Source organism: Salvelinus namaycush, chromosome 4 (genome assembly GCF_016432855.1).
Source record: "Salvelinus namaycush isolate Seneca chromosome 4, SaNama_1.0, whole genome shotgun sequence".
NCBI classification, from domain to species: Eukaryota; Metazoa; Chordata; class Actinopteri; order Salmoniformes; family Salmonidae; genus Salvelinus; species Salvelinus namaycush.
This window is the reverse complement of record NC_052310.1, coordinates 18839407-18854553: the sequence shown is the minus strand read 5'-3', so window position 1 is coordinate 18854553 and position 15147 is coordinate 18839407. Positions and strand designations below refer to the sequence as shown.

General features: G+C 47.2%; 1 protein-coding gene across 1 annotated transcript in view; it reads right to left on the bottom strand.

Annotated features, from left to right (window-relative positions):
* Positions 1-212: 212 nt before the first annotated feature.
* Positions 213-15147, bottom strand: part of ntn2 (netrin 2) — a 37944-nt gene continuing 23009 nt past the window's right edge. The window contains exons 3-6 of the mRNA XM_038990401.1: positions 9433-9582; positions 4952-5008; positions 837-911; positions 213-595 (exon numbers count right to left, since the gene is read on the bottom strand). Of these exons, the coding sequence (XP_038846329.1) occupies positions 213-595; positions 837-911; positions 4952-5008; positions 9433-9582 (665 nt within the window). The remainder of the gene's footprint in view (positions 596-836; positions 912-4951; positions 5009-9432; positions 9583-15147) is intronic.

Genomic DNA, 15147 nt, shown 5'->3' with positions numbered 1-15147 from the left:
TATACACAAAGTGGTCCTTAAACAGGCAATATACATGCAGTCTCTGTAATGTGCAGTGTACCCCGTTTTGGGGGGGGGTCAGGGTTTTTATGGGGTTAGGGGGGTCGTGTTCTATCCTGCGAACTAGCCGAGAGCTAGGAAGGGGTCGTGGGGAGGTAGGAGTAGGGGTGGGGTCATGGGGGGGTTGGCTGAGGATGCGCTGCTCTCCCCCATCATGCTTTGCTGCACTTGCCCTTCTTCTCTTTGCGCTGGAACTTCCGGAGGCGCCGCGTCCATACGTCTCTCCACTGGATGACCAGGCTGTTCTTATCGGCCAGGAGCCCTACGCGCTCTGCTCCTGCAGCAGCCCCAGGTCCAGCCCCGGGCCCCCCGGCCCCAGGGCCCCCCGGCCCGTTCTCGCTGGTGCCCATCACCAGGAAGCGCTTGCTCATCTGGATTTTGGGACACTTGCAGGCCAGGTCCTTCATATGGATCCATAGCACGTTGTCGCCCCGTTTGAGCGGCTCGCCGCGGCTCTTGTAGACCGAGACCACGTTGACCGAGAACTTGGCCCAGTCGCCCACCGTCTCCATGTCCAGCACGTTGACTTGCACCGCTGATAAGGCACACAGACAAACCAACCATTACAACTGATGCAGGTACAGTCCTAACACAACTGTAAACTAACTGAAAATACTATTTAGCAAAAAAAGCCTGGAACATATAGTATAATAACATATAATACCATATAGCTACTAACAATCACGTTTCGGACTGATGGGCTGGCAATTTACTGTTATAATTCACTGTTCTAGTACGGGTACTACTTATTCATGCTTATTCAGTTGTTCGCTCACCATAGTCTTTCTTGCAGTATTTCTTCATGTTGATCTTCAGATTTCCTTTCACTGGTTTGCAATAGGATTCACAATCTGCTGAAAAAAGAAGAACACATTTTAAACACCGGATACATTTTTAGTCTATGCACCACAATTACATGTGTGCGGGCTTTTCCCTTTTTCAAAACATCGGCTACCTGCACATAAGGCAGTCTTACATTTGGAGTCCGACTTGCTGGGAATTACACACTTGGGACAATTACACACATAACAGAACAGATCCACACTTAGGAGAATTACACACATAACCGCACACAGCAGTTACACATTTGAGATGATAAAGTGAACATGATGACATGGTTACGTTCTTAGAACAATTACACACTTGAGACGTTTACACACTGTGTTACACACACACACACACACACACACACACACAAAGTGGTACATAAAAACACATGTAGCAGACGCACATAGCGCACACACACACACAAATAGACACAAACATGCATGCACGCACGCACGCACACACACACACACAAATAGACACAAACATGCATGCACGCATACACCTACATGCAAACACACAGGCATGCACACACACATACATATATATATATATATATATATATATATATATACACACACACACAGCACGAGTGCCAGGACTCTGAGACAGGCGGCTGGATAGAGGAAATGTTAGGTTTGGTCGGGTTTGCTGGAGTAATATACGACCTTAAACAAATCACACGTAAGCCCCTGCAATAACCGCTGGGGGAGTCGCGGGCGGGTGGAATATTACAGAGGGGGAAAAGTGTTCCATTTGACATGTCTGCCTGCCTTTTGGGGGACCCTGAGCAAAGACAGAGCGCGGTGGAAGTGGTCATGGCTGGATGGCTGTGAGTAGCCCACAGCAGCCTCATGGCTGCGAGACTACGGCCAGAGAGAGACCACACAGCTGACCGCTGTACGTATGGAGGAGGATGAAGCTGCCCTGTGGTCGATGCGCTTTTCTCTGGGACTTGACTGGTGGGTGTTGGGTCATAGGTGTGTGAACTAGAGCGGTTGAAAAAAAACATTTGCAGTAAACGACCGACTGTACAGGTTTGATTGAATTGATCCCTTACAGATCCATATAGGACATGAGAAAACACACATGAATGGACACAAAGGAGTGAATAATGTGGGCCAGCCAAACCACAACGTAACACCCAGTGGTGCTGTGGGACAACCCAATGTAAGCTTCTGTGGTAGAACCTCTCCCTAAGCTATGACGGGGCACTCACTATTAAAATGGCCAATTGGCTTTAATGTCACTGCAGTGGGAGTTGTGAGGAAGGGACAAAGGGTCAAACATGTTCATTAAACCACCTCTCTACTGTACTTGTTTTGGGTTTTTGGGTTGGATACTTCAATATAGCGCTGGTTTAAAAGGTCACTGAGGGACAGAGTTGCTGACCAGTCTTGCGCAAAGGTCCCGAAGACACCAGGTTTCGTTTGCCGCTAGCGTGAAATCACAAAGATGTGAGTCCTGGTATATGCGGTCTCCCTGGTCTCCCTCTCTAGTTGCCTTCAAAGTAAAATCAGTCAGAAGTTGTGCAGGGAAGCAGTCTCCTCCTCCAAAACAAACAAAATAAAAGTGATCGCTCGCAGGAATATGGCGACCAAAAAAAAAGGTTTCAGGGTCGGTCGCATGCGAGGAGGGAGCCGTGTTGCTCGTTTCGCTGAGGGTTTGGAGAGAGCCGGAGCAGGCGAGGGCAGGAAGAGGAGAAAGAGAGAGAGGGGGCCGAGGAACCAGTAAAAATGTCAGGGAGGCTTGGCCCGTATATTAGAGTGATGGAGCTTTTATTAGCGACAAGCGGAGAGAGAGGCCAGAGCAGCTGCCTAGTTCCTTTACCTCTCACTCACAGCGGCTTTCAATAAACCTCAGTAAAACATACCTGGGTTAACGTGTGTGTTTGTGCATGTTTCTCTGTGGTGTGAGAGAGAGAGAGAGAGAGAGAGGGGGGGGGGGGGATTTGGTGTACGTGCGTGGGTGTGTGAATGTGTGTGGTTAGGGAGAGGGTGCAATGAATGAATTGATGAAGTAGGCCACACTGAATCAGTCATGGGGAGAGCTGAATAAATCTGTTGAATGTCCATCTACAGGAGTGAAGAGAAAACAGACTGAGTGATATGCTAGAGCAGTTCAACCGGCCAGTCAAGTAGAAAAGGACAGTTAATCCTGCTCCCTAGCTTTTACCCATAGGATCTTGGGCTCCAAAGTGTTTTTTTTTTGTGTACATATACATGTGTTTGTGTTTGTGTGTGTGTGTGTGTGTGTGTGTGTGTGTGTGTGTGTGTGTGTGTGTGTGTGTGTGTGTGTGTGTGTGTGTGTGTGTGTGTATAAATGCATGTGTATGTTTATATATTTGTAAATTAGTATGTGTGTGTGTATATACAGTATTTGTGTGTATGTATATGTGTCTGTGTGTGTGTGTTGTGTGTATGTGTGCCCGCATGGTACCCTGGTACAGTGGCAAGCCGTGCAGCCCTCGGTATCAGTGGTGTGTGTTTTCCCATGAAGAGTCACTTACTGATGGGCATTCACCTGGAAAAGACCCCATGAATCGCCCATTGACCCAGAAGAGCCATGGCTGAAAACACACACAATCGACTCGGCGGCTCCGGTTACCCTTGTTCCCCCGTCCCTTTTCACAGTGCCGTGACAATGACAAATTGCGTCCACCGCCCCCCGCACACACACACACACACACACACACACACACACACACACACACACACACACACACACACACACACACACACACACACACACACACACACACACACTTTACGTTTTTGGGTACCTGAGTGCCCTAAGGAGGAGGAGAGGTTGGTTGGTATATGGGGTGTGGGTTAAAGGAGAGATGGAAGAGAAAATTATCCTGTATGTTGTACACTTGTGTGGGAATGAATTAACGATAAAGAACTGCTCTTATTTGTTTTTCACGGTGGAAAAGCCCTTTCCCAGGGATGCAGAAACACACAAAGGAGTGTACTGTGTGTGTGAGGGTTACAAGCCCAAGCAGAGACTAAGTTGGTGTAAGCAATGTGGGGAAAATTCCACCTAGCCTATCAGAGGGCACAACTTTCACATCCGAGCTAGACATATTGCAATTCCTTCAAGTTGAGACCCAGTCGGTCTTTGGCTAGCTATAAAAGGTCACCAGTCTAAATCCCTTCCTCCCACAAACTCTCCTTCTGCGGTAGGTACATGTTACTCCTTAGTACTGATACAGGATTAAAAAAAAGAATCCATCCGCCTAATGGTTAAGGTTAGGATTGGGGATAAGGTCTGATCCCAGATCTTTAGATATATAGCAAATTCTACATCAAGTATTCTCGCTCAACTCATTTGCCCCCCTTTGGCTAGTTTGCATGCATCCCCTGCAGTGTGAGAAGTCCCAGGCCTTACAGAACATCTCTTCTGGCCTGGGCCTTCTAGAGAGGGCCGTGTCTCAGCCGAATCAACTGTGAAAGCTGAGGAGGGGGTCCTGACGTTGTGGGAGGTACGTCTGTGGTCGCCACGGTGTTGAGTTAAAGCCTGTGATGAATCACCGTTTCCAAATCAACACTGGGCCACAATTCCGCCCGGAGAGGCGAAGGCGTTAAAAAAACGGGAGGGGAATAATTGACTGGAGAGAGCCTGGATGGAGTGAGGACTGCCAGGAGTCAGAGGCGGAAAACGCTCTCCCCCAAAACGACGGTCGCCAACACTCTTTTCACGCCTCGAAAGTTCCCCGCCGAAGTTTCCCCGGGCTAGCAAACTGCAACTAATCACTTCTGTTGCAGCCTTTCCGTTGGCTTTGTGTTCGGCTGGAGTCGGGCTTCAAGCACAGCGGAGCAAAGCTAACTCGCTAAAGGCTAGCAGGCAGACGTCGTGCCAAGAATGCAGGTTTTAAGACAATGGAAAATCTCACTTGGATCCAGAGCAGTCGTTTCTTCACGGAACATCAAAAGAGAGGCCCACCCCCTCCATGAATATTTATTAACCCAGTTTAGAAATGGAGGCCAGAAATATTAAAAAGGTTATGTTTTTTTAACGTTACACAGGTGTCAGGTGTGGGATGTAGGGTGGGGGAGTGACTAACCTGCCGGTTCCTCTGTGCTGCTGCTGACCATGGCTGTAGGGTTCACCACTGGGATCTCTGAAACACACACACACACACACACACACACACACACACACACACACACACACACACACACACACACACACACACACACACACACACACACACACACACACACACACACACACACACACACAGAACAACAGAGTTTTAACTAGAGTTTTATGGAAACAATTTATACATTTTATGTAGACATGGTGTAACTGCTGGCCATATGCCTACTCTTTGCATGTGTGGTCAAGCCAATAAAGTATGCCTGAATTCAATCACAGTTATTTGACGTGGGAAGAATGAGAGGGAGGGTGTAGGGTGGAAATATCAACCTAAACACAGTGATAAAGATACTGATATTGACACACACACACACACACACACACACACACACACACACACACACACACACACACACACACACACACACACACACACACACACACACACACACACACACACACACACACACACACACACACAGTAGAAGCATACTTTGTCTGAGCCGAACTCTCTTCCTCTGAAAACAGTAGCACCATGGTGCAAGAGATCAATGCATTCAAACAGGGACATGGGGAGAGCCACCTTCAGACAGATGCAAACTCCCTCAATACGCCTGGTTAGCTCAACCAGAACCCCTCGCCAGTCTCCACCAAAGCCAAAAGAATTCAATTCTTAAAGAATTCCCCCCACAACGAAGGCCCCCTTTTCAATACAAATGCTAATGCAAAGCGATGAAATGTGAATGCTAACAACAAATCCACTGCCTCAATGATAACAACAACAGGATGATTGGGACGCTGGCTTAGCATCGTTAGCGTGCACCCAGAGGGATTTGCCTTTCGACTGGGGAGTTAGAGGGAGGAGGACCGGGTTGGAGTCAAACAAACAGACAAGGAGCTTCCTGGAAAGAGCGTTTTTGAGAGGCAAGTGACAGTTGGCTTGCTTCGAAATTATGGACACCCCTACCAAGAACAACAAATAGGGCATTGAGCTTAGGACTGCTTGGTAAAGGCCGAGAGGAAAGGAGAGCAGCTGGTGAAAGGCACGCCAAGCTGTGGGCTCCTCCTCTGAAGGTGGAGGGTTGAGTGGATATTGAGATGATAAAGGGATATTCAGATGAGAAGCAGTGTTATCATACTAATTGGCTGTTAGCACGCCTGGTCTTTGTGTCGTACTGTGTTAGAGGGCAGAAGGGCTTGACCGGGGAGGAATGATAGTACCAATCAAATGGAGGGCGTTTTGGGAAGAGATGCCCTTTGGCTCACAGGGGAAACCTCAGATGGCATGCACATGCATACACACACGCACACACGCGCTGACACACACACACACTGAGGCCAAGAAAAACTCTTTCTCTTCACTGGGTGTCTTTCAGAAAGTGTCTGATTGGTTTTGTCGGCCGCGACCGCTATTGTTTTCTCCTTTTTGCCCTCCGCCATCTGCTCTGTAACACCAATGTGAGACCAACAACATGGCACCATGTGGCACGACGTGGCATAGCGGGGTAGGGTACGGCATAGCTTGGCGTGGTACACCATAGTTTGGTGTGGTTGGTTCAGGGTTACACAAGCCTGGTGTGTGTGAGAGTTGTGCCAAACCACATGGCACAGCACGATGGCAAGCTGCCCTCTATTCCTCCTGCCCGCAGGCGGTGGACTAGTGATCTAATTCACACACACACACACACACACACACACACACACACACACACACACACACACACACACACACACACACACACACACACACACACACACACACACACACACACACAGAGCACGAACACACACACACTGTACTGGCATGTGACGGTGCTAAAGCCTGAACGGTAATCAGGTACTGGGGTCTCAGGGTGGCACTGATCTACCCCAGATCAGACCACCATGACCTGCCTTCATCTGCGGGACTGGTGCCAGCTAGGAACTTCTGTCCCTACCTTTGTTTTACCAGAGCAGGTTAACTGAGAACATATTCTCTTTTACAACCTGCCCAAATAGTGAGCAAATGTTCCTGGGGTTATTGTTTAATTCCTTATTTTTTTTAACATGGCAGCTGAAGGCATTGAAAACTCAGACTTTCTAATCGAACACAGGCAATGGTGGAATTATGGATGGGCTGGCTTACCTCATGCTAACCGAGTGCAGCAGTGTGTACCTGCGCTATCTATCATAATTAGCTTTTAAACTAATGTAAACCCACTAATGGGATAGCTAGCTTGTGACATCCCAGGGAACATGACTCTCCACCATGCTGTTACCTGGCTATAGAAATGAGACCGGGAATGAAGCAGCTGTACCTGCCATGTTACATGTGTGGTTGTAAACCCCTCGTTGGAGCTGGTACATGGTTCATGGTTTCTCTCGAATGCAGTGGTTCCCAAACTGTGGGGGCTAGGGGTCGGCAGTGGGGGAACTCAGTCCGGCATTCAACTTACTCTTGAAAGTTGTAATAGTATAATGCACAAGGTGTTATTTTGAAATTGGGTAATGCATCATCAGTTTTACTCTTGCCAAACCAGTCATTGCATATGTAACGGATGTGAAATGGCTAGCTAGTCAGCGGTGGTGTGCGCTAATAGCCTTTCAATCGGTGACGTCACTTGCTCTGAGACCTTGAAGTAGTGGTTCCCCTTGCTCTGCAAGGGCCGCGGCTTTTGTGGAGCGATGGGTAACGATGCTTCGTGGGTGACTGTTGTTGATGTGTGCAGAGGGTCCCTGGTTCGCGCCCGGGTCGGGGCGAGAGGACGCCATAAAGTTAAACTGTTACACATACCTTAGAGAGCTATAATGTGTCAGAAATGTCCAGATCAACTAGCCCATGTCAGCTAGGTTTTTTAGACCATACATTCTGTTGTAATGTTTGATTCAGTCAAATATCACATGAATGCACATTAGACATGGCAAAATGTATAGAATTGCACAGAAAGGAGCTTTAAAACTGTAAAATGTTCTCTGCACCCCATGACAAATGTGTAGAATTGCAGGAAAGAGGGGTGTGAACAGTTTCTGTTATGAACAGTGCGTGTTATGAACAGTGCTTATGTCCATAGAACTAGACGTTGGGCTCAGGATGTTCCCCGATGCTGGTAGACCTGAGTCTGGGAACCCCTGCAGTATGGTACGGTTTCCCCATTATGTAACATGGTAATGGTATTCCATTATGTAACATGGTGATGGTATTCCAGTATTTAACATGGTAATGGTATTCCATTATGTAACATGGTATTCCATTATGTAACATGGTAATGGTATTCCATTATGTAACATGGTAATGGTATTCCATTATATAACATGGTAATGGTATTCCATTATATAACATGTTAATGGTATTCCATTATGTAACATGGTATTCCATTATATAACATGGTAATGGTATTCCATTATGTAACATGGAATTCCAGTATGTTACATGGTAATGGTATTCCATTATGTAACATGGTACTGGTATTCCATTATGTAACATGGTATTCCATTATGTAACATGGTAATGGTATTCCATTATGTAGCATGGTAATGGTATTCCAGTATGTAACATGGTAATGGTATTCCAGTATGTAACATGGTAATGGTATTCCAGTATGTAACATGGTAATGGTATTCCAGTATGTAACATGGTAATGGTATTCCATTATGTAACATGGTAATGGTATTCCATTATGTAACATGGTAATGGTATTCCAGTATGTAACATGGTAATGGTATTCCAGTATGTAACATGGTAATGGTATTCCAGTATGTAACATGGTAATGGTATTCCAGTATGTAACATGGGTATGTTATGGTTTCCCTGTGTGGTTGGTTTAGTGTAAAGCCTTTAGTAGATGTGGTGGCAGAGACTGGCGTGGGCATTCTGGTAAAACCCTGATGGGGGGGGGATGAAACCAACCCCTTGTCCTTGGAGTGGGCATGACAACACAGATACAAACAGAGCCCGGGGTTGAGGTGGACAGGGAGGTTGAGTGTGTGTGTGTGTGTGTGTGTGTGTGTGTGTGTGTGTGTGTGTGTGTGTGTGTGTGTGTGTGTGTGTGTGTGTGTGTGTGTGCCACCACTGGGGCCTTCAGCACGAAGGAGGCCTTGCCTTGGTCACGCTCTGGTGCACCCACACACGTCAGCGCTGGTGGATAGATTACTGGCCAGGACCACAGCAACACACAGTGTGTGTGTGTGTGCGTGTGCGAGTGTGTGTGCATATGTATGTGTGTGTGCAGGCTCGATTCCCACAGGCTCGATGTGGCTACTGATAGCAAAAACAGTACACTGCCTTCCCCTGGTGACAAGTAAATATGTGCTTCTGTTAAATGCATGTCAATGTCTCTGTGTGTGTGTGTGTGTGTGTGTGTGTGTGTGTGTGTGTGTGTGTGTGTGTGTGTGTGTGTGTGTGATATTCTCACTGATGCAAGGGTCCACGGTTGAGCGGCCCTGTGTGTGTATCTGTGATCTACTCACTGATGCAGGGGGCCACAGGTGAGCGGCTCTGTTGGTAGCCCTTTGCACAGCGGTTGCAGGTGATGCCCGTCACGCCGTCCTTACAGGGGCACTGGCCCGTCGTCTGGTTACACGTCTTACCTGCCGCACCCACCGGGTGGCAGTCACAGGCTGGAGAGAAGGAGGGAGGGAGAGGGGGAGGAGGTGAGAGTGGGAGAGGGACAGAGAGGGACAGAGAGAGACAGAGAGAGACAGAGAGAGCGAGGGACAGACAGACAGAGAGAAACAGACAAAGACAGACAAAGACAGAGAGAGAGACAGAGAGAGCGATAGAGAGAGCGGGAGTGAGAGCAAGGGACAGACAGAGAGAGAGAGACAGGCAGAGAGAGAGCGCGAGAGAGAGTGAGCGGGAGACAGAGAGAAAGAGAGAGAGAGTTCCAGAGAAAGACAGAGAGAGAGCGAGAGAAAGCGAGACAGACAGAGAGAGAGCGAGAGAGAGGAGATGGTTAGATGTGGCCAGTTGAGAAACATTTAAGTCGCCTAAGGTTCGTCACACATATTCAATGTCACTTTCAAGGTTTATTTGTGACTCGGATCAAATCAGATGGCATTTTGAACCCTCGTATGAATAGGCTCTGTAGCACAACACACACCTAGTTAATCATCATCTGCCATTGAAGTATCCAACTGTATTCCAGATGCAACAGGACTGAGTGTTCCTTTAGTCTATTTCCTCTATCATTCACACTCCAGGTCTGGGATTCCTTCTGCTCAATTGGGCTACCCTGCTACTGTCGCCTCCAGGTTTACGGACCTGGCACTGCCTGGCAAAGATGTGTGTGTGTGCATACGTGTATGTGTGTGTGTGTGTGCGTGTGTGTGTGTTGACAGGGAAGAAACGCCTCCATTTGCCCGGTCTCTTAGGTGCTACGCTGGTGCCTGTTTGTGTGTGACACCCACTCTGCCGTTTCATCACTTCCCAAAAATCTGCCTGGCGCCCGCTGCGTGCCGACGGCAACACGCCACCCAGAGAGAGTCCCCGTCCCCCCGGTCTTTTATGTGCTGTTATGGTATGCGCCGTCCGTCCGAACGCACCTTGAGCAATACGGGTCTTCTTCTGTTTAAAGAGCTGCTGGGATACAAGACCCGGCCTGTTGGTCAGCTCCTCTCTTACAAGAGGTCTTTACAAGGTGACAGAGAGGAGAGGAGAGAGAGAAGAAGAAGAAGAAGAAGAAGAAGAAGAAGAAGAGGAAGAAGAGAGAAAGACATGCAGAGGGGAAGAACGGTGAAAGGGAGAGAGAGAGAGGGCTAACATGTTCCAAACTTTGCCTCTGGTGTGCTCATCAGCATAAACAAGACTAAATCTCCCTCACCTCACCTTGGCTCAACCCGGCTCAACAAGGAAAACAGACATGTCTTCCTTAGGAAAGCCGCACACAGACACACACACTTATCAAACGTAGAAGATAAACCTCTCCAACCGCACGCTATCAAGTATCACTATTACACGTTACACTGATCAATCTGAGACTATCTTGACACACAAAACCGCACAACTTTACTATCCCCGTAACATTTTACTTTAAAGGGTGCGATTGAACCCTTTGACTTGGCTTGGAACTGCAGCTCCTCTGTCCAGAGACAATAAAAGACAATGCTTTTGGAAAAATTCAACAACAAAAAAAACTCTGCCCCCTCGATTCAATGCTAACATTTGGCATTTTATCTTGTCGATCTGTTCTGGCATAAATAATTGCTTTTGGCCAAAAACAACTGGCCCCCAAAAAACTGCCGACGGGGATGTCACGTTCCTGACCTGTTTTCTCTTGTTTTGTATGTGTTTAGTTGGTCAGGGCGTGAGTTGGGGTGGGCATTCTATGTTATGTGTTTCTATGTTTAGGTTCATTGTCATTTAGCCTGATATGGTTCTCAATCAGGGACAGGTGTTTTACGTTTCCTCTGATTGAGAACCATATTAAGGTAGGTTGTTCACACTGTTTGTTTGTGGGTGATTGTCTTCCGTGTTTGTGTCTGTGCACCACACGGGACTGTTTCGTTTGTTCGTTCGTTTGTGTAGTCTGTACCTGTTCATGCGTTCTTCGTGTTTATGTAAGTTCTCTAGTTCAGGTCTGTCTACATCGTTTATTTGTTTTGTAGTTTGTTGAAGTATTTTCGTGTTTCGTTTTTACTTTAATAAATATCATTATGTCACATAACAACGCTGCGCTTTGGTCCAATCCCTACTCCTCCTCTTCGGACGAAGACAACCGTTACAGGGGAGGACGGCTCTTTCCCTCTACTTTGGGCTAAATTAGGTAGAAAACAAGCTCGCCAAGTTGCAAAATTGCAAAAGCAAACTGCATTACTTAAGTGTAATGTGATAGCTGGTAATTGTCCTCCTGCTTTTATAAAAACAACAAGAAAGGGCGAAACAAGCCTTTGGGGAAAACCCAGTAACCCAACAGTCTCTGATAGGGCTTGCCAAGGAATGGCAGCTGCTAACATGAGGAGTTTTCTTCAGGGCCTTGCTGTGTTGTTCCCTCAGTGTGTGTGAACATGTTTATTTGTGCTGATCATTTTGCCATCACAACTGAGGAGTAAGGACTCTACCACCTGTTGATTTGGGAGGGGTGTGGTGAGGTGGAGGGAGTCTGGACCATGAGAATTAGGAGTGAGGGGGGGCGGGTTGTGGGGTGGAGGGTTAGTGCTTTGATCTTCAGATGCACATGTGGCTGTTCCGTCCGGGTGTCCGGCTGGGGTGTCAAAGTGTGTACGCTCGTTTGAAGCTTGCGCTCGCTTCGTAAATCTGATGGCTCGCGTTGCATGTAAAATCCCCACCACCTGACCCAGCTTCAAACTCACAGAAGGCTTTGATTGGCCGTTGGTTGGCAGTGTTGGTAATATATTAGTAATATACGTTTGTATTGAGTGGGTTGGCGCACAGGGAGGTTGAAAGTCAAATGTGTGTCCGGTCTTCTGGTATGACTTAGTTCCTGTTTCGCTCCATGTCTACCATGTGACTTCTCTCCTGCCAAAATGTCCTTCTCTCCTGCTCTTGTTCCTGTGCCCAGGTGCAGCACGGACGGGGCCGCGGATCCATTTGGAATTTCTGGCATTCCTGGGATTGGCGCCCCTTTATACAGTATGTGTTAATAAAACACAGCTGATGAGTCCACTAAAAACCCACAGTTGGAGTCCAGAGACACAGGTTGTTGAACAACACAAACGTCTCTGATTTCATAACACAGCACTACTCTATGCACAATAGCAATATAGAAATCAATGCTCTACACTCCAAACAGAGAGAATAATCTGGTAGTTTATAAAAAGAAATATAGCAAATCATGTACAAACTGGTTTGCTGTACTAAATGCGGGGGACAGAAGTGTAAACTTCCCGTCATTTGATCTGTCTGGTAAAGTCTGTGCCAGTCTGGATGATACCTGCATGCCTAGACTTGTGGGACGGCAACAGACAATCATTTCTGAACCAATCCATTGTTTCGCTGATTGTCTAATAACAAAGGCAACTGGTACCAAACGTTGTGTTACTAACACAGAAACAAATGAAGGAGATGTCAGAATATGGCCATCTTATATTAGTACAATCAAAACATATTTATCTGCATGTTTATGAGTTGAACATAATACCTCATTAAAAGTCAAATATGTTGTTATACTGCAAATACATGTTCATTCAATCCATGTAACTGCTTTAAAATGGGATTAAAGTACTCTGTAAATCTACTGTTATTTATTGTCTTCAAAGTCTGTTAAGCTCAGAAAAACAACAGATGAGTGCCAGGATGGTGTTCGGGGAGGGGCACCCCCCTCCAGCCACTCACCTTCGTCCTCACACCGTCTTTCTGAAGTTTTACGCGCAGGGGCTTGGGCCAGTTAAAAAGCTGTAAAAATGTCCTCAGATGTTGATGACTATTTAAGCCTGTGTGACTGAAGGTGTGACAGACAGACACCACCTTGGGACTTGTAGTCTTTGGACAGCAGGCGTTTGCTCACTCTTGAACTCTGAATAGATCAATGGCGCTCAGTGTGTGTGTGTGTGTGTGTGCAAACAGTATGTGTGTGTGTGTGTGTGTGTGTGTGTGTGTGTGTGTGTGTGTGTGTGTGTGTGTGTGTGTGTGTGTGTGTGTGTGTGTGTGTGTGTGTGTGTGTGTGTGTGTGTGTGTGTGTGTGTGTGTGTCTGTCTGTTTTAACAAACCATGTGAGTGCGTGTGAGTAACTGAGTAAACAGTCCTTTCAAAAGGGGTCCAAGTATTTCACCTTTTCTAATTGGGCGGTTTGCTCTGCAGACATCTGGCCGATACTGGCATGAGCGTTTCGGTTTTGGAATGATTTATCTTGGATTTCCTAATTCCCTTGTTTCTACAAAGTTATTCTATAAGAAATTATTCGCATATGGTCCACTTCAGAAGCTACTTGGAGGACAAATCTTGATACATTCAGTATAAAGTATATTTGAAGCTTTTTGTTGGCAAGGACTGCTGACATATTCTACGGCCTAAATTTAAATTCCTTTCTTTTACATTAATTCTAGTCGATATAGATGCCAAGACTAGGACATGTTTGGAGACACATAAAGCTCTGACATTGAAGACATCGTAGGCAAGACTGGTTACACCCGCGCTGGTTATGGCAAGCATGTTTCTTTAATTTGCCGGCTGTTTTTATGCACGTAGCAGCGTAAATCCGCGGATGGAGAGTGGCAGCGGCCGCTGCCCAGGCCTGCAGGAGCTTGGGACACCCCATAGAGAGGCACTTGGGGCTGGGGCAGAAGGCCGAGGGCACTGGGGGTGGAGGGGGGTTGGGACCTGTGTGTGTGTTACCTAAGTACAAGGGTGTAACTGGGAACAGATGGGAGTGACGCTGCCACTTGACCCATCCATCAGAGTCTGGCCTGTCCATTAAACTGGCAATCCTTGTAGACTGTGTGTTGGACACGCACTCATGCACGCGTACACACACACACCCACACACACACACACACGTGCGCACACACACAGCAGGTCCGACATGGACACTCGTCCACAGAGGAGGTCTGATTGGAAGCAGACATTCCACCCCCCCAACCCTCCAGACCTAACCGCCCATTCCTTAGTCCCATTCAAAAAACACCTGTATTTTATTGCCGTTACTCCATTTCAGACGTGACACCGACCATTTTTGACCCTTGACCCTTCTCCTGGCCCTGTCACAAGAGGAAAAATATATAAACCAGTGCGGCAGAAATAAAAGGTAGAACGAATTGGAGGATTAGAGAGAAGAAGAGAAGAGATGAGAAGAGAGCATACTCCTCGGACAGAGAGGGAGAGAAAGTGAGAGAGGAGGAGAGAAAGGGAAAGAGACAGGTTCTAAAAGGGGCTAGGATTGCTCTGATCAATCATGGTGCCAGCCGCCCAGGTTGAGGGCCGTTTCCACGGGAACGTTCATTTCCGTCACATCTTGCTATCCGAGAGGAAGGCGATAAAGTTTTTACCGCCGCGCGGGTCTGACCCCGAACTGCTCCGCTTTGATAAAAACAGATTGCACAGCCTCCAGGGCCCAAGCACTGCCACACTCGCAGGCACGGGTTGAGTGTGTGTGTGTATGTGTGTATGACGGGTCTTGCAATAGCACCGGGGACATACATTTCGATACAGCTGCTGCCAATATCAACACATCTGTGGGAGTCTTATCTATACGTGTGTTACTTGTCATTTGTTAAGGGCAAAAGACTTCT